At 32.9% G+C, this 24,369-nt stretch overlaps 3 protein-coding genes across 8 annotated transcripts; all 3 read right to left on the reverse strand.

Annotated features, from left to right (window-relative positions):
• Positions 1-730: 730 nt before the first annotated feature.
• On the reverse strand, positions 731-7,389 carry LOC106769872 (RNA polymerase II-associated protein 3). Of its 3 annotated transcripts, none has more exons than XM_014655657.2 (12): positions 7,264-7,389; positions 7,077-7,163; positions 6,200-6,403; positions 5,935-6,059; positions 5,522-5,643; positions 5,357-5,439; positions 4,250-4,402; positions 3,969-4,112; positions 3,334-3,516; positions 3,079-3,173; positions 2,890-2,987; positions 731-1,118 (listed from the first exon to the last, which is right to left on the reverse strand). In XM_014655657.2, exons 1-12 carry the CDS (start codon positions 7,264-7,266, stop codon positions 1,015-1,017), a joined length of 1,401 nt encoding a protein of 466 aa, XP_014511143.1. In that variant the 5' UTR covers positions 7,267-7,389; the 3' UTR covers positions 731-1,014. The 3 variants fall into 3 exon arrangements, with proteins under 3 accessions (XP_014511143.1, XP_014511145.1, XP_014511144.1); XM_014655659.2 differs by having other exon boundaries at positions 6,200-6,309; positions 7,073-7,163; XM_014655658.2 differs by having other exon boundaries at positions 7,073-7,163; positions 7,264-7,332.
• Positions 7,390-11,139: 3,750 nt separating this feature from the next.
• LOC106771478 (rab9 effector protein with kelch motifs) lies at positions 11,140-17,099 on the reverse strand. Of its 3 annotated transcripts, none has more exons than XM_022785548.1 (9): positions 17,045-17,099; positions 13,342-13,869; positions 13,187-13,252; positions 12,836-13,002; positions 12,571-12,727; positions 12,396-12,489; positions 11,931-12,286; positions 11,742-11,846; positions 11,140-11,440 (listed from the first exon to the last, which is right to left on the reverse strand). In XM_022785548.1, the coding sequence occupies exons 1-9, from the start codon at positions 17,087-17,089 to the stop codon at positions 11,255-11,257; spliced, it is 1,704 nt and encodes a 567-aa protein (XP_022641269.1). In that variant the 5' UTR covers positions 17,090-17,099; the 3' UTR covers positions 11,140-11,254. The 3 variants fall into 3 exon arrangements, with proteins under 3 accessions (XP_022641269.1, XP_022641270.1, XP_014512956.1); XM_022785549.1 differs by lacking the exon at positions 17,045-17,099 and adding an exon at positions 15,171-15,538; XM_014657470.2 differs by lacking the exon at positions 17,045-17,099 and adding an exon at positions 14,566-15,014.
• Positions 17,100-18,648: 1,549 nt separating this feature from the next.
• LOC106769709 (solute carrier family 40 member 3, chloroplastic) lies at positions 18,649-23,862 on the reverse strand. Of its 2 annotated transcripts, none has more exons than XM_022785082.1 (13): positions 23,154-23,862; positions 22,831-23,044; positions 22,689-22,752; positions 22,032-22,246; positions 21,773-21,949; positions 21,588-21,662; positions 21,318-21,413; positions 21,109-21,226; positions 20,884-21,030; positions 20,207-20,313; positions 19,998-20,111; positions 19,367-19,666; positions 18,649-18,873 (listed from the first exon to the last, which is right to left on the reverse strand). In XM_022785082.1, exons 1-13 carry the CDS (start codon positions 23,285-23,287, stop codon positions 18,862-18,864), a joined length of 1,773 nt encoding a protein of 590 aa, XP_022640803.1. In that variant the 5' UTR covers positions 23,288-23,862; the 3' UTR covers positions 18,649-18,861. The 2 variants fall into 2 exon arrangements, with proteins under 2 accessions (XP_022640803.1, XP_014510921.1); XM_014655435.2 differs by having other exon boundaries at positions 21,312-21,413; positions 23,154-23,861.
• Positions 23,863-24,369: the final 507 nt, after the last annotated feature.

Consider the following 24,369-nt stretch of genomic DNA (forward strand, 5'->3'; position numbering starts at 1 on the left):
ACCATACTCCACTCAGTTTCATCCTACCTTCTTTGATTACTTCCTCCACCTCCTCTTTTTCTTCCTGCACCCCCATAAGTTTTAATATCCCATTTTACCCTTTATTAAAAAATATTAAAAATCCCAAAACCCTAATCTCATACATCTGTTACACAAAATTGTGGAAGATTAAAGACGAAATCTCACTCTTGTGATAAAAGAAATTTTGAGAAGAATAATCTTGAAAAAATATTGTTTAGCCCATTTAAAAAAGAAACTTTTAAAACGGATGTTACTAAAGATATTTTTGAATATGAAAATACTTCCTTAACATTCATTTCCAAATAAAATTGTTTTTGTTATTCTGAAAATGCCTTCACAGTGATTATGAAATATAAAAAAAAATATATTTCAAAACGTATTTTTGAATCTGAAAATCTTTCGAATCTAAAAATACCTTATTGAACATCCATTTCGAAAGTTTTTCTTTCTTTTATACATAACTCAAACAACTTCTACCAATGGTTATTCTTCTCCAAATTTTCTTTCTTCAATCTTTCATCTCTCATCATAAGAATGGAGATTTCACCTTGTATCCTACACAACTTTGTGTAAAAGAAAATAAGAAGGAGGAAACTGCAGAACATTTCGCCACACAAGGAAAGGGAATGTGAAATTATAGTTTTAAGGTTTTCAATATTTTTAATAAAGGATAAAATGGGGACATTATAACTTATGGGGTGCAGGAAGAAAAAAAAGTGCACAAAGTAGCAGCCATTTTCATTTTGTGTATTTTCACGTAGCAAAACGTAATGCATATCCGTGTACATGCCAACATAAAAATAACATGTTATAAAAGACTTCAAATGTTTTTAATTAGAAAAAAAAAACATTTTTTAATGATGGATCAAGCTGAGCGTCAATAACGCTCAAACATTTCAATTTCAATAGCATAATAATTTACAAGTGCAGATGGTTGCGTATAGGAGAGGATCCACCTAGGAAAAATAACATTAGAACATACAAGTGAAGATGTCACTGTCCAAGGCAGAACTTTGATCGGAGGTTGTCTAGAATCTCTGCATACTCAATTGGTGTTGCCTCACTTTTGAACACTTCATCCCAGATCTTGCGTATGTCTGCACAAAATATAACCAACTTAATCAATCAGATTAAAACTCCTGGTAACGAAAACCATTAGTTCGAAATAGCAAGTACCACCATAAGAAACTCAGCAACCAACAAGATATACTCCATGATTTATTAGGGTTAGTTACTACTACCACTGATGTGTGAGTAAATGTAACCACATTCATGTCTTAGTTTAGGTCATTTGCATGCATAATTGCATTCATTGAAGGATTTAGTCATGGATTATCTTTGTTTCAGATCATACATTGGCATTTTGTGTTTTTTGATGTAGATTGGTGATTCTAAGTGCCTAAACCACATTTTTGGAAGAATTGATGGACAAGATAAAAAGATGAATCCAGAGAGTTCAACAACGCATCTGGGGAGAATTCCATAACCTGTGGAGTTTACTGAAGTTTGCTTCAAAATGCAGTGACAAAACAGAGAGCTCCACAAGTGAGTTGTGGTTTCTACCACAACCAGTGGATTCACGTCAGGATTTGGCAAGAGGACCAGAAAAGAACACAGGCAGAGTGGGGAATTTCCATGGGCTGTGAAAGTTTCCAGGAGCAGTTATTGAACAGTTATTGATCTCTTTTATGACTGATTTAAAGAGATTAAATTAAAGGAAAATTGGAGGAAGTTGAGGAAAAAGAAAACCACTCTCCTAAAAAGGAGGAATTAGTGGGAAGGAGAAAAAAGACGTGGAGGGGGAGACAAAAAGGGATTGACGCACAACAAAGACTTCTTCTTCATCTTCTTCTTCTGCAGCTTTTTCATATTTTTTTGTTTTTGAACTTCCTTTACATTATGCAGAACTAAATTTCCTTTTGTTAGTGGATTGATGTAGTACTTTGGATTATATTTTCTGAACCTTTTCAATTGATGTCAAGTTTATTTTAATTATCCCAGTGTTCTATTTATGTTTTTATGTCAAATCTATGAGCAGTTTCACAGTTGGGAGATTGGGAATTGCTTGCGTTTATAAATAGAACAGATTAGATGCTGTCACAATTGGGAAATTGGGCAGGACTAGTTAGTTTGAATTGAGATATGATTGTTCTTCATGATCTTATTGAATTTGTAATTGGCCTAAGGGATTGGGGATTCAAATTCAAGGGATACGTTTGCTCACTAAGGGATTAGGGGTAAACAAGCTCTAAATAAACTCAAGTGGATAATTATAATTTACACATCGATTGAAAAGGGGAGGAAATTATATGAAAAGGTATGAAATCAATTCTCTAACATTGTTTATACTATTTGAATTTCCATCACTTGTTTATGCTCATCATTCTACTTGACAAACTTTGTTACTCAAAATTAAGTAAGTTAGTAAATTGGTACTCAACTCATTCAATCCCAGAGGACGATATTTTGTTACTATATTTTGTTACTACAATACGATTGGTACACTTGCCCAACGTACATCAACCACAGACCCTAATATTACCATCTCTCGTTTATTTTATCTACATTTGGCTTATCCTCACAAAGAATCATAAGTTGTCTGATTCAAGTTACAGAATTTTCTACTGCATTTACAATACAATGAAATGGGTTAACCTTTACTTTTTCCTGCTGAAAAGGCATTACACATTTTGTATCTTCGTTCCTTTCTTCTCTAACCATCTCATACTTTAAACTAGAGACCATTATTATCTTTCCACTTTTTTCTACCTTGTTTATGTCCTGAGAACTTTAAACTTTCAATAGATTTCGGAAGGCGTGGCAAAAGAAACACTCAGAATTTTTTTTACTGTTATAAAGAATACGTACCATCCTTATTTGTTGATGAAAGGCACATTACAATCATGTCAAATCTTGGAACTTTGATCAAATGCTCTATATAACTGACAACCAGATCCATGTCCTCACTGCCAAAAGAGCAAATTCACTATCACAATTAAAGCTCACAAAGGAGTCAAAACAATAAAATATTTTTTCCTTTTATAGATGACTACTTACGTGAAAAAAGATGAAAGACACTTGATGATGTCAACGAGTACGGTAGAAGATAAAGCATTTTTAAATATTTTCGGTAATTCACGGGGAGATATAGCCTAACATACAAAAAAAAAAAGTTTATTACAACATGAAGCAGAGCACTGTACACCAGAAATTTAAGCATAAAATGGCACATCTTGTTAATAATTCAATGCCAAATATGCTAGATATGGACAATATAATCAAGTTAAAAATGAACCAGAAAAAGTAGTACACCTTTAATAGACGAGCCTGCAGAGCAAGATCACCTGAAAATGATCTCCATGAGACCTCAAACTGGTACGCAGTGGTTGGTGGTGTTATGTTTTTAGCAGCTTCAGCCATGGCTCTAGAAGCAGCACGAGAAGCAAGCTGTTGAACAGATGCTTTCATTTCTGGCTTATTAATTCTGTGATTTCTCTGTTAAGAAAAAAAATAAGAAAACAAATTAATGAAAAACGGGAATACAAAAAGGAATATGCAGTTATGCACAATTACTAACATCAAAATTCCAGAAGCACAAAAAATTGTAAATATACCACACACACAAGTCGTAGAGGTAAAACCAAAATAGCAATTGAAAGCGAACCATGCTTGGAGACATCATTAAGAAGCCCCAAAACTCTAAAATCCTATTTTATTTTATTATTTACTGAGAATAAAAATAAAGTAGCAAAATTACAGAGTGGTGTTTCAAACAAAGATTCAAAAGAATAGAATGTGGATAATTCATATTTAAATAAGAACTCGTGAAGAACACAAAAGCATTATTTTTTTAAGGACAAGAAAGAATAAATGTTGTTTCCAACAGGACTAGGATATGCTGTGGAACTAGATTATTTGACATGAAGGAAGGATTTAAGATATTTAACCTGCTCCAAACTGTTACTTGCAGTCAAAACTTTCATAGAATCATCACCACCTTGTGCTTGAGGCCTTTTTCTGGTTATTGTGTCTCTGCTATCGACCTCCTCTGTTATAAGTGATTCTTTAACAGGTATTTGCTGCTCATTAACCTGTCAAAAACATAGCCAAACTTTAGGGTGAACTACATTTGCATGAAAAACACAAACAAAGTACTATTTAACACTCTCATCCATAAACATGACGATATATCTTGAAATGTGATATTGAAAACTCTAGTGTTTTCTACCTTTTTATGATTAATTTCAGCTGGACCGGACTTTTGAGTACCATGTGAAATGGGGTGGATGCTACCTCCGTTAACTTTTTCCTCTGACTTTCCTACTTTTTGAGTTCCCTGTACAGTGCTTCTCATAGCTCCTGTTGCTTTCTGAAGAATATCCTGGATAGAGATTTGAAAAAAGAAAGAAAAAACTTTAATCTATGCATTAGAGAACCTACAGTGGGAAATATACACAAAACCAAAGTAGCTAATAAATGACAGTGCAGTAAATCCTAGTCTCTGATCCATACTCTCTATAACTAACTTTCCCTCTCTACCTTCATGCGTTTAAATATGTAGACATTATCAACCAAATGTCTGGAACTGACTACATGAACTGGCCATAATATGCGCTCACAAACATTAATCTATGCAGCGGAGAACCTACAGTGGGAAATATACACAAAACAAAAGTAGCTAATAAATGACAGGGCTGTAAATCCTAATCTCTGATCCATACTCTCTTTCTATAACTAACTTTCCCTCTCTACCTTCATGGGTTTGGATATGCAGACTTTATCAACCAAATGTCTGGTACTGACTACATGAACTGGCCCTAATATGTGCTCACAAACGCCAGTCTTTAAAACTTACCATTTTCCATCAATGATTTATGTCAGTAGTGGGAAACGGTTATATTATATCTACTCAGATTTTCAAGCAGCAATATTTTCTTTTCACGAAGACTTGTCATCTACATTCTTAACGATTTCAATTTTTGAATCTCCATTCAAAAATCACTATTGTCAAGTATAGCATACCAGCATTCTATCTCTAAAGTCTCGTTATACATCATAATTCATTTATCTGTCCTGGTTTTAGTAAATAAAAGGCCCTGCCATTTTATAACCTTACTTCAAGGCATCGATTCATGTGATTTTATGCTATCTCAACTACTACTAAATATACTTTTCTTTTTTGCTGTTAAGTGCCAGTATGTAAACTGGTTATAGGTTATGTACAGTAAGTTCAAAACTAATATTTCCATCCCATGACTTACATAGGCACTCCTTAGTGTATGTAAATTAAAAACACTAAGTCATCTAGCAATACTACAATTAGTGATGTACTTACTTTTTCATACAAAGATTTAGCATCGGCATACTGTTTCTTGATTTCTTGATTGTTTGGTTCCAACCTCAAAGCAAATTCAGCATCTGCGATTTAGCAAATTTGAGACCCAACGAATTCAAAATCATGTGGTTAATGGACAAGCGCAATATTCAAGTATAAACACACCCTCCATTGATTCTTTAATTTTCCCAAGTTCTTTTCTAGCTGTTGCTCTTCGTGAATATGCTTTTATGTAACGATCATCAAGATCCAAGGCCTCTGTGCAGTCATCCTCCGCCTCTTGGAATCTACTGACACAAAATAGACGAGGAGGAAAACATATTAACTTAAAAAATGAAGTTCCTTTGAAGAGAATCAGTGAGTTGATAGACCCAATAACAATTCACAATAATTGGAAAGTTAACTTTCTTTTATTTAAAATTCAAGTATTGATAAAATCCAACACGTTTTGAATAATTTGATGAGTGAACCAGACAGAGAAACAGTGAGTTGATAGACCCAATAGCGATTCACAATAATTGTAAAATTAACTTTCTTTTACTTCAAATTCAAATATTAAATACGTAATGTATGCTTGCCTTCTGAGCTTGATATTGGCCATTGCCCTATTTGCATATGCTACAGCTGTTGGTGATAGGGCAATGCTCCTTGAATAGCAGTCTCTAGCTTCCTTAAATTTCTTCTGCTTGAAAAACTCATTACCCTGTAAGATACAGAGAGATTAAATGGTCAGCATCACGCAGGACAGCACCACTAAAATCAATATATGATATCTCAACATATCAATCCCAAACTCGTCATCCCGAGACTGAAACAGAGGGAAATGAAAAAAAATAAATTTACCAGATCTTTCTCAGAAGCAGCATCAGGAACATCTTCAGGAACAAAACTACCATGCAACCGATTCAAAGGATCACTAATTTTTGAAAAATCGTACAATCCTGGAGAATTTCCTGCATAATCAAAAGATTTAGTATCTGCTTTTGCTGCCTTATCCACACCCACAGGTCCAGTAAGTCGAGAAGACGAAGAAGCTTTTGTGAATTGCTGTCAGAATATCACACATCACGGATGCATTAATTCCTCAACACATTCACAAGCACAAACAAATATAGGACATGCAACATAAGCAAAATCAAGGCGGTCGTTTCCTTGTTGTAAGACCATTTAAGTAAAAGAAAGCATGGAAAATTAAGAGAACCTAGAACAGAAATTACGCTTCCAACATTCCACAAAAAGATAACTCGTCATCGTAATTCATTTGAATAAAAGGTGCAAACTTCCGCCTAGTTATTGGAATCCATAGTTCGAGCTACAAAATTAATTATTTTCGTTCATAAATGTCCATTGTTTTCAGACAGCATATTCAGAGTTCACATTGCCTTTGTACCACAAGTATGTAAACAACAAAATGTAGCCCATTAAAAAGCCTCCTCATACAATGAACAAAATCTCCATAAGTTAGAAAACAGTATCACTGAATTCTATCATTTGATATAAAAGACGAAGTAGTCAAACAAGGTAAAACAAAAGTCTCGGTTCTTCAAGATACATGAACATTCATATTCCATCCACCACAACAAAAACAAAATTAAAGAGGAAATAAACTGTGAATAACAAAGAGGCCGAATTGAAGAATCATAATGCTTGTAGAAGTATACCCAAAGTTCACAGATGGACGATGATAGAAAACTTTGAAGGTTAACATAAAATTACCAACATTTTCCTTTTGCGACTTCACTGTTTGTGTTTTATCCTTTCTAGAAAGTTCCCAATCCTGCAAGTCGTTCAGGAATCCCTGGAAATCCTATTAAATGTGACAACNAAAAAAAAAAAAAAAACTAAAATCAGAAAAAAAAAATATATATGAAAAATGCCAAAACAGCACCGTGACGAAGCTACTATACCATGCTGAGCTGATGAAAAACCCTTTACGCGACCCAGCAGACGCAGCAAGAACACTGTATATGTATTATGTTTTATACAACAACGAAGACGATTCGAAGAAGAACTTTCGCGAGTTAAGATTACTATGGGCCGGCCCATCGGCCTAAACCTTTTAAGGGAGTTACCCCCTGTACCTCCCCAATTCCAACCCCATCCCTCCAATTTTTTTGGATTTTTTTTTAAATACAAAATTAATCTTTATGTCTTTTATTTTTATCATTTTACACCTATTTACTAAAGTTAACTTACTCTTTTACAGTCTGTCTCAGTCAAAACACACAGACTCGAATTCCTCTCCTTCGTATTCCCACCCCCACCCCCACCAAAGCTTTTGAAACGCTCCTCCTCCAAACGCTCTCTGCAACTCTCACTCTCCCATTTATACGTTAAAAATATATTTAAAAATAATACATCAAAACATATAAATTCCATTATTAAAATACCTGAAAATTAATATAAAAAGTAAACTAATAAAACAAATCTTAAAAATAGAATGGAAGGTGGGAGTTAGAATTAGGGAGGTACAGGGAGTAACTCCCACCTTTTAATTGCTAAGTTAGTGTGGGCTAACTGTTTGTGAGGCCCAAACCTTTATCTTGTACAATCAGAGAATTAGAAAATTAGATAGTTTAATATCCTTATTTGTATTTTTTGCTTCATTCATTATCTTTATATCTAGGAAATTTAAAAATTCGATAATTTAAGTATTTAAGAAATTAAAAATATTATAAGATGAATGTTTTAATGTATGAGATAATATATTTGAATATTTATGATTTATTAATTTGTGACATTTGATAAGAAAAAAAGGAGGAGAATGATTGAAATAGAAGGGATGGTCCTACAGTGGTCAGTGGTCAGTAGTCAGTGGTCTTTTCAACATCATTTCTCCTTTCCTTTGAATTGAATAATATGAATCTCCTTTTTTTCATTTTGACACCTCACTCTTTCTTTACATTCACCCACTCAATCTTAAGATAAATCCACACTCACACATTCAATCAGTCACTCACCACTCACTCTTTTCTTTCTTTCTTTCTTTCACTCAAATCATGTCAATCTTTTTATTTATTTCTTTTTCTACCTTTTAATAACTATTCACCTTTCTTTTTCTCATAAAACCTTCTTCTTAATACAAGGATATTTCAGATTAACTACTTTTTTATCTTGAGTATAATTAACTATCTTTTTGTCTTAAATATATATTTATAGACTTTAGAACAATTTTTTATAATTAACATCTGTGTAATTATAATTTAATAGTTGATAAACATGTAAAAAAGTTTGATTAATATTAGTAAAATTATTAATTGATCAATGATTTTTATTAATGACATTCCAATTTCTAAGAAATTTTAAATGAAAATAAAAATGTAAAATTTTATTAGAACAATTAAATTGCTTAAATTAAATATGACTAAATTCTATTTAAAAAGCAAGAATTTGAAAATTTCATATTCTTATTAAACTCATGTTTTACTTTTTGACGAGAAGGTGTAAAAGGATATAATAATAAATAAAATTAAAAAGGTTTGGATTAGAGGACAGAAAGCGCGGAAAGCACGGGGGAAAATTTATGTTGTTTGAAAGTGTAAGGCCCACAATAGTTGGATGTAAAATCTATCGTACCACGACCCTGTCGCTCCAATGCTCCTAACTACTGTTTTTCTGTCCTCTGCACTTATGTCTTACTGTTATTAGGACGATGATATTTTAACAATATTTTTTTATAATAGAATACGTGTTATTATTTTATTGGTCTTTTTGAATTTATATTTAAAAAATATTTAAAATAGAACAATTACAAACTGTCACTTATACGTTGTTAAAAAGGTATTGTTAAAATGACTTTTTCCGTATTATTACCACTGCAATTAATATCTTAAATTTTATATATCTATTGCATGTATTGCGCCACTACGTCCTACTTACTGTTTAAGTTGACGCACTCATAACTATCACACTTATTTTCATATCTTTTTACTTTCTTTAACAAACTTTTTTTTTTCTTCTATATATTCTTTAATATAACTTCTCTATTATTTTAAAAATATTTCCTTATGTTTTTTGAACCTTATTTTATGTATACTCGCTTTATGTTTGGGCAGACCCTACCAACAGACAAGACCACATGAGAAAATAGTTGCAGTGCTATTTTGGTTTAAGCTATAGAAGTACATCTTACTTGTTTGCCACAAACTTTGAGAAACAAAGGATCAAAGAATCCTTTGTTTAGCAACTCAAGACACCAAATCAAACTACAACAATCCTTGAGTTGAGACAATATGTAAAGGTCATTATTGGTTTAGCATATCACTAGCATTTCTTTCCAAATAGTCATCAATAAAAATATTACAATATAAAAACATTTGTTGTGTAATAATTAAATTTTATTGTAAAGATATTATGTGTTTATATTAAGTGATTCAAAAGAAATGTAATCTTTTATGAGTATTTTTTAAATAATAACGATGTCTCTAAAATTAAATATTTTATAGCCAAATTATTGTACATATTAATGAATAATAATAGAATTGACACATTTTTATATTGATTTGACATACAATAAAATAATAAAATTATGTAAATTTTTGTCTTTTAAAAAAGAAGAAAGTAAAATATAATAAAAGATAGTACCAAATAAATATTAAAATTTTATATATTTCAAATTATTATTATTGTATATAGAAGTAAATGCATGTCACTGTAATGTCTTTTCATCTTATAAACATAAATTATGGAGTAATAATAAGACAACACATTTTTACATTTATTTCACATAAATAAAATAATTATAAAAAATGAATTTTTGAAATTTAAAAGAAATTAAAAAATAAAAAGTAATGTAAAAGTATGATTATGTTGCAGCAAAATAAAGGTAGACGACTGTCTGTAGCTTATCTAAGGCTACCTTATGTAAACACTCAGGTTTTTAAGCTGGACGCAGCCTATATCATAGCCTACGTGGGTCAACCTTGGAAATTTGCATGGGTCAACTATTACTTTAAAATACAGTTTATTACAACGGTTATCGAATTTCACTCATCTATTTTAAAGAATGAACTTTAATTAAGTTCAGAATAAAATTTTATTTCAAGACTACAAAACCTAATAAGTAACCTCCATCAGTTATATAATAGATTAGTAGGTTAAAATCTACAATCCAATTCATCTTATTTACAAAAGTTAATGGTTGAAGATGGTGATATCTCTAACTTATAGTATATTTCAATATTCTATCATATATATATTGTGATTGTTTCTTAATAAATATAAAATAATCTCAAAAATTTCCATGAAATTATAATTAGGTTGCATACAAGAAGAATAATTTTTAATTTTTGAGAAACAAATAAATCCTTTAACAAATTCGAGAGTTTATGTAAATTCGTGAGAGTCGAGTAAACTCGATTTGTAAACTAAGTCTACAAAATCATATAACCTCAAATAAATAAAATTTATAGATATATTATTCATAAAAATAAATAATGTAAAATATAAGTTTTTGGATTATTGTGATTAATTTTGATGCATTTCATTAAATATATAATAAAAAAGAATTGGAGCACTACCATGAAGAGAGAGAGACACAAGAGATATTGACAATCAAGTCATGAAACTCTAAACTCAAACGACCTAGTTTTTTTTTTAATTTTCCCCCTTTCAAGCTCGTATAATCGCTCCAAACTCACGATCTACATAAAAACCGAGTTTACTTCTGAGTTAACTCGAAAACTATGTCTAAAAACGTAAATTCGTACGAGTTAATTCGAGAATTTGATAACCATACTCGTACTTTTATATAAAGACAATACTAAATTCTATTAATAAATAATTAAATATAGATATAAGTTAGGAAATGCTATTACACATAAGAAAAGGTTGATTGAAGAAGAAAGGATTATTTCCTAAATTTACATGGAAGCTTATTAGCCAGGCGAAGAATTGATCCTAGGATGAAGCATGGTTAGCACTTGCAGGCCCTCCAAGAGTCAAAACCAAGCCTTGAAGGTCGCTCCTCATTTCATGCTCTTTGGCTAAAGATGCAGAAGTTGGGCCTCTCATCATTGCTGATGATGCTTGAGCTACCACAGGTTGCCTGAAGCCATGGCATGGCTCTGTTACTTGCTGCGAATCCTTCACATCATTTCAGTTCATAAATGGTTCAGTAGAGGGAAATCAACAACACTTTCTTTACTACATAGTTTTGTACTATAAGTATGTAGTATAAATAGGAATCAAGTTCGAAAAATATTGTGTGATACATCTAAATTTTTTAAATTTATTTTTAATATTATCCTTACCTACTTTTTTATTCTATTTTTTTTAATAAAATACAAAAATTTATAGTTTTATGATTATTTTATATTTATATTCTATATTAAATAAATGTAAAAGTGTATTATGATATCACTATTCTTCAAGTTGAAAAGCTTACTGGTGCAAATAAGACTCCTCTGAAAACTCTTCCATTAACTACTGCAGTCATGAGTAAACCTGAATCAAAGGCTCCATCAACTTTTCCCCGAACTTCAGCACCGATCTAGGATGCAATACCCAAAGTGAAATCACCATTAACTAAGAATAGCAAAAGAAAAGGTCAAAAATTTGAAAGTAAAGGACCCACCAGGTGTTGAGTGTGTCGAGGTACTTTTCTATCATCATCAATGTGAACATACTGCTCTTGTTTTGGTTGATGTTTCATGGGAGGGACACTTCTCTGTGTGAGATTCTTAAAAAATGTGGTGTTACTTGAGTCATTGTCGAGCTGGCAATAGCTTGGACTTTTATTCATCTGTTTGAACCATTGATACCTCTGAGAATCCATGATGGAAACATTTGCTTTTTGAGCTGGAGTCTGTTCTTGATCAGATTGAGAAGGAGATGAATGCTGGGACAGTGAAAGAGAATGTTCTTCTTGTTCTGATTCAACATCCCACGCCTTTGCCACACCGATTCTCTTCCTCTTGTGTTGTGAACTGCCTGCATGGAATCACGTAATAGTGCAGAAATTATTATCATGCAACTATATAGTTAATAAAATCTCACTTGTAAATTAGTCAGAACTGTAGTTAAAAAATTCTTAACTAACCTGAATCGATGTTACAAGGTTGTACTCTATCCAACACAATTTCATTAGCCCATTTTCCTATGGCTTCCATATGGTTTTCCGGCCATGGAGTTGTCTGCTTTAAAACACAATGTTAGTAAATAAACCATGATATGAACAAGAACTTGAAAGAACATCGCAACAAGAGCTTCTGTACCGAGTTGGTATCAGTTCCTCTAGGCATGATCCTCTTTTCTTGATTCCAATAAGTTCCAAAAACTTTGCACATGGAAATGTTGTAACGTCCATTCGGATGCTCTGCTCCAAGATGCAACACTAGCAACTCGTTCAAAGGACGTTCGTCTTCCCCACACCTGTGAGATATCAGAAAGAAAATCTCACTCGCACAGGAGGAAATAGAAAAGAAAATAGGAATTGTCACTTCACATTTATTAAATTGAAGTAAATGTGAACCAACCAACCCGCCATATATGGCAATATCCATGTCTGCCACAACAGCTGTGTGAGAAAATCGCCCCTGTGGCGGTTGACCACGAAAATCAAGCTGAGCCCACGAACAGGTGCAGATGTCAAACACCCATATGTCGTTGTAATAACGTTTATCTCCCACCCCTCCAATGATGTAGACCTGTAAATCATAAAAATTTAATCTTTTTTCAACAGTATGGTGCAGGGTCTTTTTACTTATCACATCAAAGTTAAGAATTTTTCACTCTAGTGCAGCGTTCTCTTATAAGTTGTATTTTGAACTAATCTTTTAAGTAACTAAACATCATCACAGCTGAAAACTGATGCAATGTAAAAGAACTTGCCTTTGTACCAATGCTCACAGCAGCATGACCTGCCCTGACTCCTGGAGAAGATCCTTGAATTTTCAACTGTGATAAAAATGCAAGAAAAGCCTTTTGTTTTAAGTCCCAGAAACACACCAACAAAACAAACTATGAGAGAGGAGAGAAAACCATACCCTTGACCAAGTCATCGTGTCCATGTCAAGCACATTAACATCGCCCTGATACTGATCACCACAGTCTCCACCATACACAAAAAGCCTGTTCCCGATTGCAAGAGTGCTGTGACTGTCCCTAGGGACAGGCAAATCGCCTTTTACCTGAGGAGAAGTCCACCTCATGGTTCGAAGGTCTAGAACATGCAAATCATTTAAATAGTTTCCGTCACCTTCACCACTGCCACCAAAAATCACTACTCTTTCATCACCAACTAGAGTAGCAGTGTGACTTTCCCTTGGTGAAGGAGGAGTCCCTTCACATTTAGGACGAATCCACTCTTTGGTAACAAGGTCCAATATATGAGTGTCATTCACCTTCTTTAACCCATTGGTGCCACCGAAAACTATCATTTTATGCCCTACAAGAACAGCACCATGGCTATCTCTAGGACCTGGCTTTTCACCCGTGGTCCCAAGCTTGCTCCAATTCATTTTCACAAGGTCCAAACACAGAACATCTCCGAAATGCAGCCCTCCACAACAGCCCTGGAATGAGTACACACCCAACATTTTGTTATTCGGAAAGAAATTTAAAGCAAACATTTGATAATCAGAGGTTAATTATGCTTAACAAGTTAAACGAGAGTTCTGCAATGATTAAATCATTCATCTCAATAGGCTAATCAAATAATTAAGAGGGTCTCAGGTTACTATGTAAACACTTTTCTGGTGCATGTTTTATAAGTTGAGAAACATAACGCAAGGAGGAGAAAAACGAAATGTGTACATAGTTATATTAAGAAAGCAGAAAGTTTATTGTCTCCCGAACTTGTATTGTCTCGCTAATTACAGAAAGAAAAAGGAATTCAGTCAATTGTCACCAAGAAATATAAGCAACAAGAGAAATTCGGAAAAAACTAAAATTCAGAGATGAAAGTGTTTTGGTTATTAACTAAAGATAGCTATGAAGCAGGAAAGGTGAGAAAGAAGTACTAGAAGCTTATGAAATTAATAAGTACATCACAAAAGTGTAAATTCCCAGCAGTGAAGAAGACATTACAACACATCTCTTAAATAGCAGAGCTCCAAAAAGGTAAGACTAATGAGAAATTCAGACACCATAAATGAGGCCAACCCAGCAACAAACATCATGAACAACTCAGAAGTTAATACTAGGAACTGCATAAAAAAAGAAAAAGACATTCATTCTGAATAAAATACAAGGGATTTTACTACTCGTACCCCAAAGACATACATAAGCCCCCCAGAGAAACAAGCAGAGTGCCCCCATCTTTCAGAAGGATTATAACCCAAAACCTTTGGATACAACCACATTGCTTTCTTCTTGGCTGTTTCAGCAACCAAAGACTCCATCTTTCTATGAATGTGTGTGTGTGAGGGGTGTGGTGACTGAGTAAGTTTATGGTTTGAAGTAAGACTTAAACACAGTGCTTGACAAAGATGAAGAAAGAGGAAGAGGAAGAGGAAGAGAAAAAGAGCAGAGAAAGAGAGAGTCAAAAGAAGACATGAACAAGCCAAGTGATGTATCAACTATCAATGTCAATGGACATGAAAAGATGGGCGCTTTCAAGTCCAAATCACTGGCAACCAACAGCAACAGATGGTTGTTGTGAAAAGAACATTATTTTTCTCTCACCCTTCACATTTAACATTATCATTTTTTCTTGTAAAGGTTACATCACTCACATACATATATGTAGTCTGGTAATCTATAACAGTGAAATAAATAAATGAAGAAAGCTGATTCCTAACATTGACGTAATGGAATCAACATGCATGATATAATCATCTACAGACACCTCTGTCATATGATACTATAAACATACATAAATTCTCTCCTTAATTGGTTGGATAAGCTTCATCAACATTAATTAGTGGTGTAATATCATGGAATGTCACTGTTGAAGGGAAAAAGACACTCTTTTAAAATGAAGTTAGTTGTTAGTTTTCTTCTTGTATATATATATCCATTACAAAATTATTTATTTGCTGAGTATTTTCTGCTCTTAAATAGAATAATTTCAAAAAGAAATTTGTTTAGAGTGTAGTTTGTTGCTTTTGATACTTTATAAAGATGAAAATGATGGAGTGTGTGGGGGCATAGGGTTGTTGGGAATGGCAAGAAGGTGTTTGGGGTTTGAGGTGTTTGAGACATGATAACATAGCAAGGTTTGACAGACAGGGAATTGGGAAAGCAATCTTAACTTGGTTTCCTAAACAAACATCATAAATAATGTGATTTATGGGGATTGATGTAGGGTTTAGGCTTTAATTTAATTGTTTTTCTCTATGTTTCATGGTCTCTCTTATCCAAGTCCCATGTGGGGCTGTAGATCTAGAAATGTCTATTTTCAATGTTGTTTGGGAAAGTGAGGTGCTTTCTTTCTTGGTAATTCCTTGTTTTGGGAAATGGAAAGGTGTTATAAGTTGGTTACCCCTAAAAGATTCAATTTTTATTTTAAACTTTTTAAGCTGGTTTGTAAGACAAACTGAAAATGAATAAGCTCATTTTTTTTTTATTATACTGGAACCCTAACTTCTCCAATTATATTTGAATATAGATTTTGTGTATAATTTATGTAAAAGAGATAAATAAGAATTAGAGATAGTAAAATATGAAATAAGGTACTTGATGTAATGAAAAAGCATAGAAAATCCAAATTTCTATAAAATGTAAATATAAATAACATAATAAATATATATTATAAAGGTGTATATGATTTTTTTGTTAAAAAAACACTAACTTTCAGTAATTTAGATATTGGTTATATTGTCATGGAAAATCATGAGAAGAAGAAAGATAGAAACAATGTTATATTTTTATGAGAATAATAATATTTATATTTCCAAGAATCTTACCACAAACCTTCTTAGGATGACCTTCTTATGAATTTTTTTTGAGGCAGTATAATCTTTAAAACTCTTTTTTATAATTTTTTTTATCATTTTAAATAAAAGTCAGTTTAATTATTATAATTAAATATTAACTTAATATACACACGAGAAAATTTTAATGGTATAGTAAAATAGACATAATACTTCTGTTTTGTTCCCGAAATTTTTTATTATTACTGCGATAGAAAAAACTTAAAAATTAATAAAATGTCAAGTCATTGATGATTACATAACAAACCATAATTTCCTTCTCTTTAACTATATAGAAAGATATATATATATATATATATATATATATATATATATATATATATATATAACTTTCTATATATATACATTTTTTTTTCTTTCCTTAGTTGTATATTTAGTTAACTTTTTGAATATGAAATTAAATAAGGTAGAGAGTTATTTATCTTTTAAAATTAAGTAATGGTTAATTTTAAAACAATTATTTTTCTTAAAAATTTTAATATCTTATATAATATTTAAATCTGAAATTTAGGTCTGTACTTAAAACTAGTGTATTGAACACGCAACTAGAAACAAAGAAAAGAAAGCGGGAGAGATTACCAATAAAATTCAAACTGTAACTAAACCAATGCCTTGAGAGTCAAAGTCTTATAATTCATAGTAACTTGAGCTCACCGAAATCTCACCTTTTATTTATTTACTCCACATGATAACTAATGTTATTTCATCACCATCAAGCATAAATTAATATATTTTTGTATAATTTTAAAAAATTATATTATATATTATTCATAAATATAAAATTTCCAATTTTTATGTTAAAAAAAGTAAAAACCTGATTAAATTGGTGATTGATTCCATTCTTGGAGAAAGGGACCATGGATGACTGATATTTGCGTCCAGTGATGCCATATGTTCTTCCTTCTCACACGCAAATAATAGTCAAAAAATAGTCTAACTTACTGAGTAAACACGGCACTTGAAAAATCTAAATTAAAAATCTAAACAAATTTGGGCCTTATGTTAATGAAACTACAAAGCCCATTTAGTTTTAAGCTTCTGAACTGTTTTTTCCTCATAAGGTTTTTATTTTATAATAACAAATGTTTGTCTTTATTTGTTTTGAAGGAACTTATTTCCATTTGTGATGAATAATTATAGACATCAAATCAGAATTGTTTTTGGTTCACAGAGGAGTGTCTGTCAATCATTTCCATTTTCCATGGAAAGAGGTTGAAATATTGCAGTTGTTTAATAAAAGGGAACAGTGAACACTGGAATGCACCTTTTTCGTTCTCAATAATGGACTATCAACTTTCCAAGAAAGGGAAAAGAGAGACAGAAAAATATAGTAAAGGAAATTTGATTGCGACAACTATTGCAAAAGCCGAAATGTAACTAAATGGACTTGCTATGAGGTCACACTCCATGAACAGATATATCTTTCCTGAAGAATCTAGGTTAGGCCATTAGGAGAAAACACTTGTGTGTTGGCTAATAAGGAAGATAACATAATCAAACTGTAGGTGATGGAAATACTATATCAAAGCATGTTGGATTATTTGGATATTCAACTGTAATAAAGTAATTTTAAAAGCACAAAATTGAACAGAATTGAAGTTTAGGGTTTAAGTTGGAAGAAATATTGAGATTTTTTTAGTGATACTTGATATTCTAATTAGTGAGGTTTCAGTGAAAAATGTTCAGTTGATTTAATTTATAAAGATATTCAATAGAATATGAGAATTTGATTTATTTTTCAAAGATCTTTGAAAAATTCCATATAGATGGATTATAAAATATTTTAATCTAAATATTTATTACATGTCTCTGCCAGAGACCTTGCTTGTATTTCAATCAAAACAAATAATCAGTGAAAATGATGATTTATTATTCCTAAAATAAATATCAATCCTTTATTTTTAATTATTATCTTTTTACATGCAGCACATAAATTGTCCAGATTAAAATACATTTAAAGATAAAATCAAGAAAGTATAACATTAAATCAAAATTATTTTAATTTTTAAAGAATTGTCAATCCTCTTTTTTATTTTAACTTATATAAATTAAATATCAAGATATGTTATCATCTATCATTGCCTATAGAAAACCTATTTTACCAAATTTAGTATTAATTTCAGTCTCGGCTCATTTTAACAATATGTTTAAGTACAATGGGCTTTTATTTTGAAATATTATCAAAATAAATTCTAAGAAAATTTTAAAAGAATAAATATTATTTTTAAGAGATCAAAACATGAAGCTGAACCACTTTTAATGTAAACAGAAATATTTTAACATTAATGTTTAAAATTGGGCAGAAGAATTGTATTGTGTGGAATTTCACCAAGTATCATTAAACCCTATAACAAATCACCGGATAAGTCTGCTCAGATTTTAAAAGAACTTAGCAATGAATAAATGCTTTGCAAAACATTTTTTAGTGTTGAAACTATGGCACCTAACTAATTAAATTTCTCATGTACACTAATGGAATGTTTTACACATTTACAGAACTACAGGCAAAATCAACTATTAGTTCATACAATGAATATCACTGGCAAGGTGAGAATAAAAACTTCCATGTATTAAGTGGATAATACCCACCAGGCTATATTTTGATTCCTGTCCCCGTAGAAATTAAGGCATTTAATGAAACAACTGCATTGAAAGAAAAACATTGGTCAAATAATGTATTGTAAGACCAATGTCCAGTAGATCCTAAAGTGGATCTCTGGCTAAGTCAACCAATTTAGTCATACTCCCAAAGAACAGAAATAAAATCTCAAATTTATCACAATGATTCTTAATACAAGACCAAACAAGTTATATCCTGGTTTACATGAGTTAATGTCGGACCAGGAAAGGAAACAATATGACAAGCACCACACGTGGTTCTCTCCCAAAGGTTTGTGTCATAGCATAAGGAAACATCAAACAAGGGTCAGCACTTCATGAACAATTCTAGATAGTAAGACAGAAAAATAATGCTAACAAAAGATGAGATACTAATATAGAGAACTGACACTTGCACGCACATCAAGATGAGGATTATAAGTGAATGGACAATTTTGTTGCATTTTAGATGGTAGGATATAAGTCACAGAAAAAATATGCTTGTAAACTGCAAATGATAAGTACAAGGGATACTTACATATTTTTCAAACTGAGGATCATAAGAAAAGAGGTTCTTTTGTTCATCTGTTGGATTCAACAGCCATCTACAAAACATCCATGCTGCACCAATAACTGATAGAAGAGACAACAAGGCCAAGCATCCAAAATGAGAAGGATCATTTGCAATTATTGCAACACCCAGCATTATGGACTCCGCCAAACTAGCAACAGCAATCTCTGTCGTTCCAATGAGATTTGCTTTGGATGATGGGATTCCTGTCTGGATAATCTGTGCCCCTACAACATCATATGACATGTGTCCTAACCGTGATAAAATCTGAACAGACAGAAGCACAACAGTTTACGTTAACAAAATTCAGTTCAAATAAATTTGAAAAAAGTTAATTTTACATAAAAAAATCCAAAAGTCTGAAATTTTCAAAAAATAAATAAATATTGTAATTTAGGACATCTTCCCGAGTGTTTCCTCTCCTGTTGACTCATACCAACTTCTGCTATCTTAACAGATATTCAATGACCTGTTGGAACTTTATTCAAAAATGATATTCTGTCCTCATCTTATATTAATGAAGGTTCAGACACTTATACTTTTGTGACTTACAATCAGAAATAAGAAAGTAAGAAGAGGACTCTGATGAGAAACTTACAATCAGAAATAAGAAAGTAAGAAGAGGACTCTGATAAGAAATCGATCCACTCAAGTATACAGCAACAGCCATGCTCAGAAGTAAAGCTTGAAATACCAGTCCAACTGCCCCAGCCTGGTACAGAGAGAAAAAAATCTTAATAAAAAAGAGTGCTCAAACTTTCCCATATGCAAGAGTAAAATAAAAACGTTAAGAGATATAGAACAAACCTTTAAAATGCCAAATTGTTCGACCAGAGTTGAAGACACAAATGTTGCAGCAACACCCATGACAGCACACATTCCACTGAACCCTCCTATGATAGATGGATGTAAGCCTGCATAAATATTGAAAAAAATATAAGGAACTAGCAACAATACTACCAAAAAAATCATTCCCCCACCCTAAAATAAAGGAGAAGAAAAGATAAATTACAGTGTCAATGATAATTGGTCTAATTATGAAAGAATGATCAATGGGTAAAACAATTGTGAAGACTACAACAATGAACCTTAAATCAAAATGTGCTTCCTGTTCCCGTCGGCCTTTCTCACCATTTGTTACACAGCATTCAATTTAACATTCACAACAGTATTAAAAGACATCAATTGAAAAAACTCCATTTACGAAAGATGACAAACGAAATCACTGAAAGAGTTAAAAATAAGAGAAAACGAGGCATAGATTATGTAAGTCAAAGATAATAAAGCACAAAATGTTTGTCATACTAAAGAAATAGATAACCCCTGCCAATTATGAGTTCATGATAGATGGAACATTTTGAAAACCTTGAAATCAGGTGATTCACTATATTATTAATGCTATTTTTAATGCAACAAATTCTGTGTTATATGTGAAAGAAATTTCCCTAGATTAAAAGGGTACCATGGAGGAAATTGTCACATACCACGCTGTGTTAAAAATGCTGTCAACAAACTGCCTGGCGTGAGAACAACATTAAAGTAGAGGAGCACCCATGCAAGACTTGCAGGAAGAACAGGTTGACCCAGGTACTCCTTCCAGCCAAGCTTGATTGCTTCCAGACCTTTGAAAACTGGTTCACCAGCAGATGGAAGTAAGTATATTTTAGATACTCAGAGAAAGATCATTCTCAAAAGAAAGAATAATATACCTATACTCTTAGCATCTGTTCCAGAGTCTTCAATAAATGTTCTGCAACAGGTTTGTGAAGGTTTTGGTCTATCAAGAACACCGGTAGAAAGTTTGTTGGTTAAATAAGTGAAAATAATCTGCAAATTAAGAAGGGAGAGAGAAAATGAATTTAGCTTGCAAACTATGGAAGTAATAGATCAAGAAGAAAGACAAAGAAATTACTGTAACTGGCAGAAGCCCCATCATTAAGCCAGAAGCAACTTTTAAGCAGATTACGGGATGAAATTTAGATAGAAGGAATCCAAAGAGCAATGCCCCAGCTATCTGTATACAAACATTTCGTAAGTTTCCAAGACAAATAATATAGTTGATATTTCAGAAGACGGTTTCTGAATATTTCACTGAAATGGAATGGTAGCAAGCTCTGTAACACCTGGAAATTTATAAGCTAGCCTATCAACTTAAGGCAAAATAAAAGAAATAAAACAAAATAATTACCTCACACAGGAGATCAATTCGATTTAGAACAGCATTTGCCTGTGCAAGTGCAATAGGCCTATTCACTCCTGCCAGCTGTTTAAAAGAAGCCACTGAGTATCAGAACAAGATTAAAATTTAACATAGGGAATAAATCACATGTCAAGGGAACAGAAGAAGCTCCCAATGAATCAGAATGACAATACCAACACAACCCAGTCACGCTCATTTGCAACTCCCAAAGCTACACCACACAGCCTCTCTATAGCCCCAGCTGAAACCAATATGAAAAACCAAGGACGTAGAAGCAGACTAGACAACGAAGTATGTCGCACAGAATGGGCGTGAATAATCATTGCCGAAGATAGTAACTGAGCTGCTGCCTGAAAAAAATAGAAAGATCGATCCCTTTTAGCAAAAGAGCTATATCTTCCTTTATTTTATATAGGTTATCAAACAACTTGCCTGAACGACTGTTAAGCAATTATATGCATACATTCTTGGAAAATGATCCATAACTCTGCCAACCAAGGGACCACCAACAATTATAGTCACTTTGGTGAAGAAACCCATCACAGCAACCGGCAAAAGGCTCGGATGAATCAAGGCAATAGCAGAAGGCCAAGCAAAATTCCAAAGCTGCTCCACTACATTTGCAGCTATGCAACTAGCATAGAAAGCTGAAAATATACAATCTCTAAGTTGAGAGCAGCTTAGATGATTCAACATCACAGCATCAATAAGTATAAATGGAAAAGCCACGGAATAAAATCATTGGACAAGATAGACATCAAACAAATTCCGAGACCCGGTTCACCTCAATAAAGATAATAACTGCAATAAACTGTATTCAGGACAGTGTGATGTCAGGCTCATAAGAGTGCAATTGAGGTTAAAGAAAATGTTCCATGAAGTCATATGAAACCAAAGAATAGACATGTCAAATATCTATCAATTGGAACCGGCCCAGGAAATAGAAAGTTTTTTAATGTTTTCCATTCCAAGAGTAAATTAGGGGATTTTGGATGAAGAAAGAAAACTCTAGTTAGTTGTTTAAAAAATCGGCTTGATTGCCGTCTACTAAAGTTGGTCGCCAATGTTAGATGTTAGAAAACAACCCACCGTGTAATCCAACCTGGTGAGCTGGGGTAGCAGAAAGGGCATGTTGCTCCTCCTCGGACAAAACCTATAGAACACAGCATGGGAAGATGAGAAACAGTGAGCAATGGTCATCAACACCCTCAAACTCAGTAAAGAAACCTACCGGCAATGTTGTCAAGAGAGTATCTACAAATGTGGCTTCAGCTAGCAAGTTCAAAGACTCGGTCTCAAGAATATCAGTTTTGAGGTTAACAAATGGCACCGGACAGAGAGGTTCAACCACCCCTCTTCCCTGACCCTCATCTTCATCGGTGGTCACATGATCCAAATGCACATCAGTATCTGTCAACGAACACTTGAAACCAAAACGCGCGAATCTAAAACCAATACAAGAGAAAGATAACGAACATCCATATTAAAATTTAATTCGGAATCCAAATTCGAAATTTCAATTTGAATTTCATTTAACGAGGGATGACTATTGACCTGTGAGAGGCACGAGGGTAATAGAGATTGAATCCTCGGCCAGAAGGGATACGATGTTGTATTGAAAATGAATTAGTTTGACGAATGGGGAATTTGCCAAAATGGAAAGTGAGGGAGGCCGCAGCAATAGCCATAGGTGTTGCAGCCTGTAGAACTTCAAGCTACCAATCCTCCTCTTATTTATCCAACTCATGCAGTTGCAGTCCCAAAATCACTAGGCTGAAGAAATCACTTTAGCCTCAATGCTCATCCCCAAACAGCACTCTTTCCTTTGGTGGAATCCTGAATGAGATTAATTCGGGATATTTCGCAAACACCTTATCTGTATGAGGTGTTTGGAAGCCTTAGCCTGAATTTTCGTCGCGTGCTCGAGCAGAGAGTGCAACTGGTATTGTTTGTGTGGACATTTTTTCTCTCTACTTCTTTTTTGAGACCATTACGTAAGAGAATTCCTTAACAGCCACGTGGCAGTGTCGTTTTATCGTCGTTGCAGGCCATTTTTCGTTTCCTCAGAGCGTGTTTGGTTTGAACTTTGATTTGGTTCATGATTTTACTTGCAAATAAGCCGTGATTAAAAGTGCCATGTAGCACTTTAGGATTCCACACACTAACACTGGTTCTTGGTGGAGATCCAGTGACTTGCTAATGAGCCCAGACAAAAGACGGGCCGCCACTTACTACACCCCTATTAATTTCTTCTCCACCTCCATCATTTTTTTTAATGGTATATACATACATATTATATATACATACATATTATATATATATATATATATATATATATATATATGGGTTTGTTAACACGCGTACGCCTGTTTTTCAGTTGGTACGTTTTAACAATGTGTACCGGATTATAGTAGACAAAAGTACCCTCATTTATCATGGATTCAAGTTTTAAGGTCAAGGATATTTAAATAATTTTCATTCTCAAAACTAAAAAAACCCTTACTCACCTCCCTCATTCCTCTCAACCCTTTCTCTCTCGTCTCTCTCACTCCACCATTTTCTCTGTCATTCCTATTGCCCCAATTGAAAAAAAAATCATAAACCCTTGCCTAACCCTTGTCCTTTTTCCGCTACTTGGTATGGGAAAGATTACAATCTAGAATTAAAAGAATGGTACTCCTAGGGAATTCTTATATATCAATTTCTTTAATTCCCTTATGTCCCTTTTTTATCACTGAATCAACTTCTACAGGCGTTTAGAATAAACTTT

Source organism: Vigna radiata, chromosome 8 (assembly GCF_000741045.1).
Source record: "Vigna radiata var. radiata cultivar VC1973A chromosome 8, Vradiata_ver6, whole genome shotgun sequence".
NCBI classification, from domain to species: Eukaryota; Viridiplantae; Streptophyta; class Magnoliopsida; order Fabales; family Fabaceae; genus Vigna; species Vigna radiata.

What these genes read in the sequence shown, in the direction of transcription:
- LOC106769872 (XM_014655657.2), bottom strand. An exon ending in CTGAAATTAATCATAAAAAG is followed by an intron (nt 4,113 to 4,249) that starts GTAGAAAACACT and finishes TGTTTTTGACAG; the next exon opens with GTTAATGAGCAGCAAATACC. An exon ending in CAAGTAACAGTTTGGAGCAG is followed by an intron (nt 3,517 to 3,968) that starts GTTAAATATCTT and finishes TTTTCTTAACAG; the next exon opens with AGAAATCACAGAATTAATAA.
- LOC106771478 (XM_014657470.2), bottom strand. Translation starts at nt 14,697, where the DNA reads ATGGAGTCTTTGGTTGCTGAAACAGCCAAGAAGAAAGCAATGTGGTTG. An exon ending in CTGTGAGCATTGGTACAAAG is followed by an intron (nt 13,003 to 13,186) that starts GCAAGTTCTTTT and finishes TATGATTTACAG; the next exon opens with GTCTACATCATTGGAGGGGT. An exon ending in ACCTTGTAACATCGATTCAG is followed by an intron (nt 12,287 to 12,395) that starts GTTAGTTAAGAA and finishes GATTCCATGCAG; the next exon opens with GCAGTTCACAACACAAGAGG.
- LOC106769709 (XM_014655435.2), bottom strand. Translation starts at nt 23,287, where the DNA reads ATGGCTATTGCTGCGGCCTCCCTCACTTTCCATTTTGGCAAATTCCCC. An exon ending in TCACCAGGTTGGATTACACG is followed by an intron (nt 22,247 to 22,688) that starts GTGGGTTGTTTT and finishes GTATATTTTCAG; the next exon opens with CTTTCTATGCTAGTTGCATA. An exon ending in TGGGGCTTCTGCCAGTTACA is followed by an intron (nt 21,227 to 21,311) that starts GTAATTTCTTTG and finishes CTTAATTTGCAG; the next exon opens with ATTATTTTCACTTATTTAAC.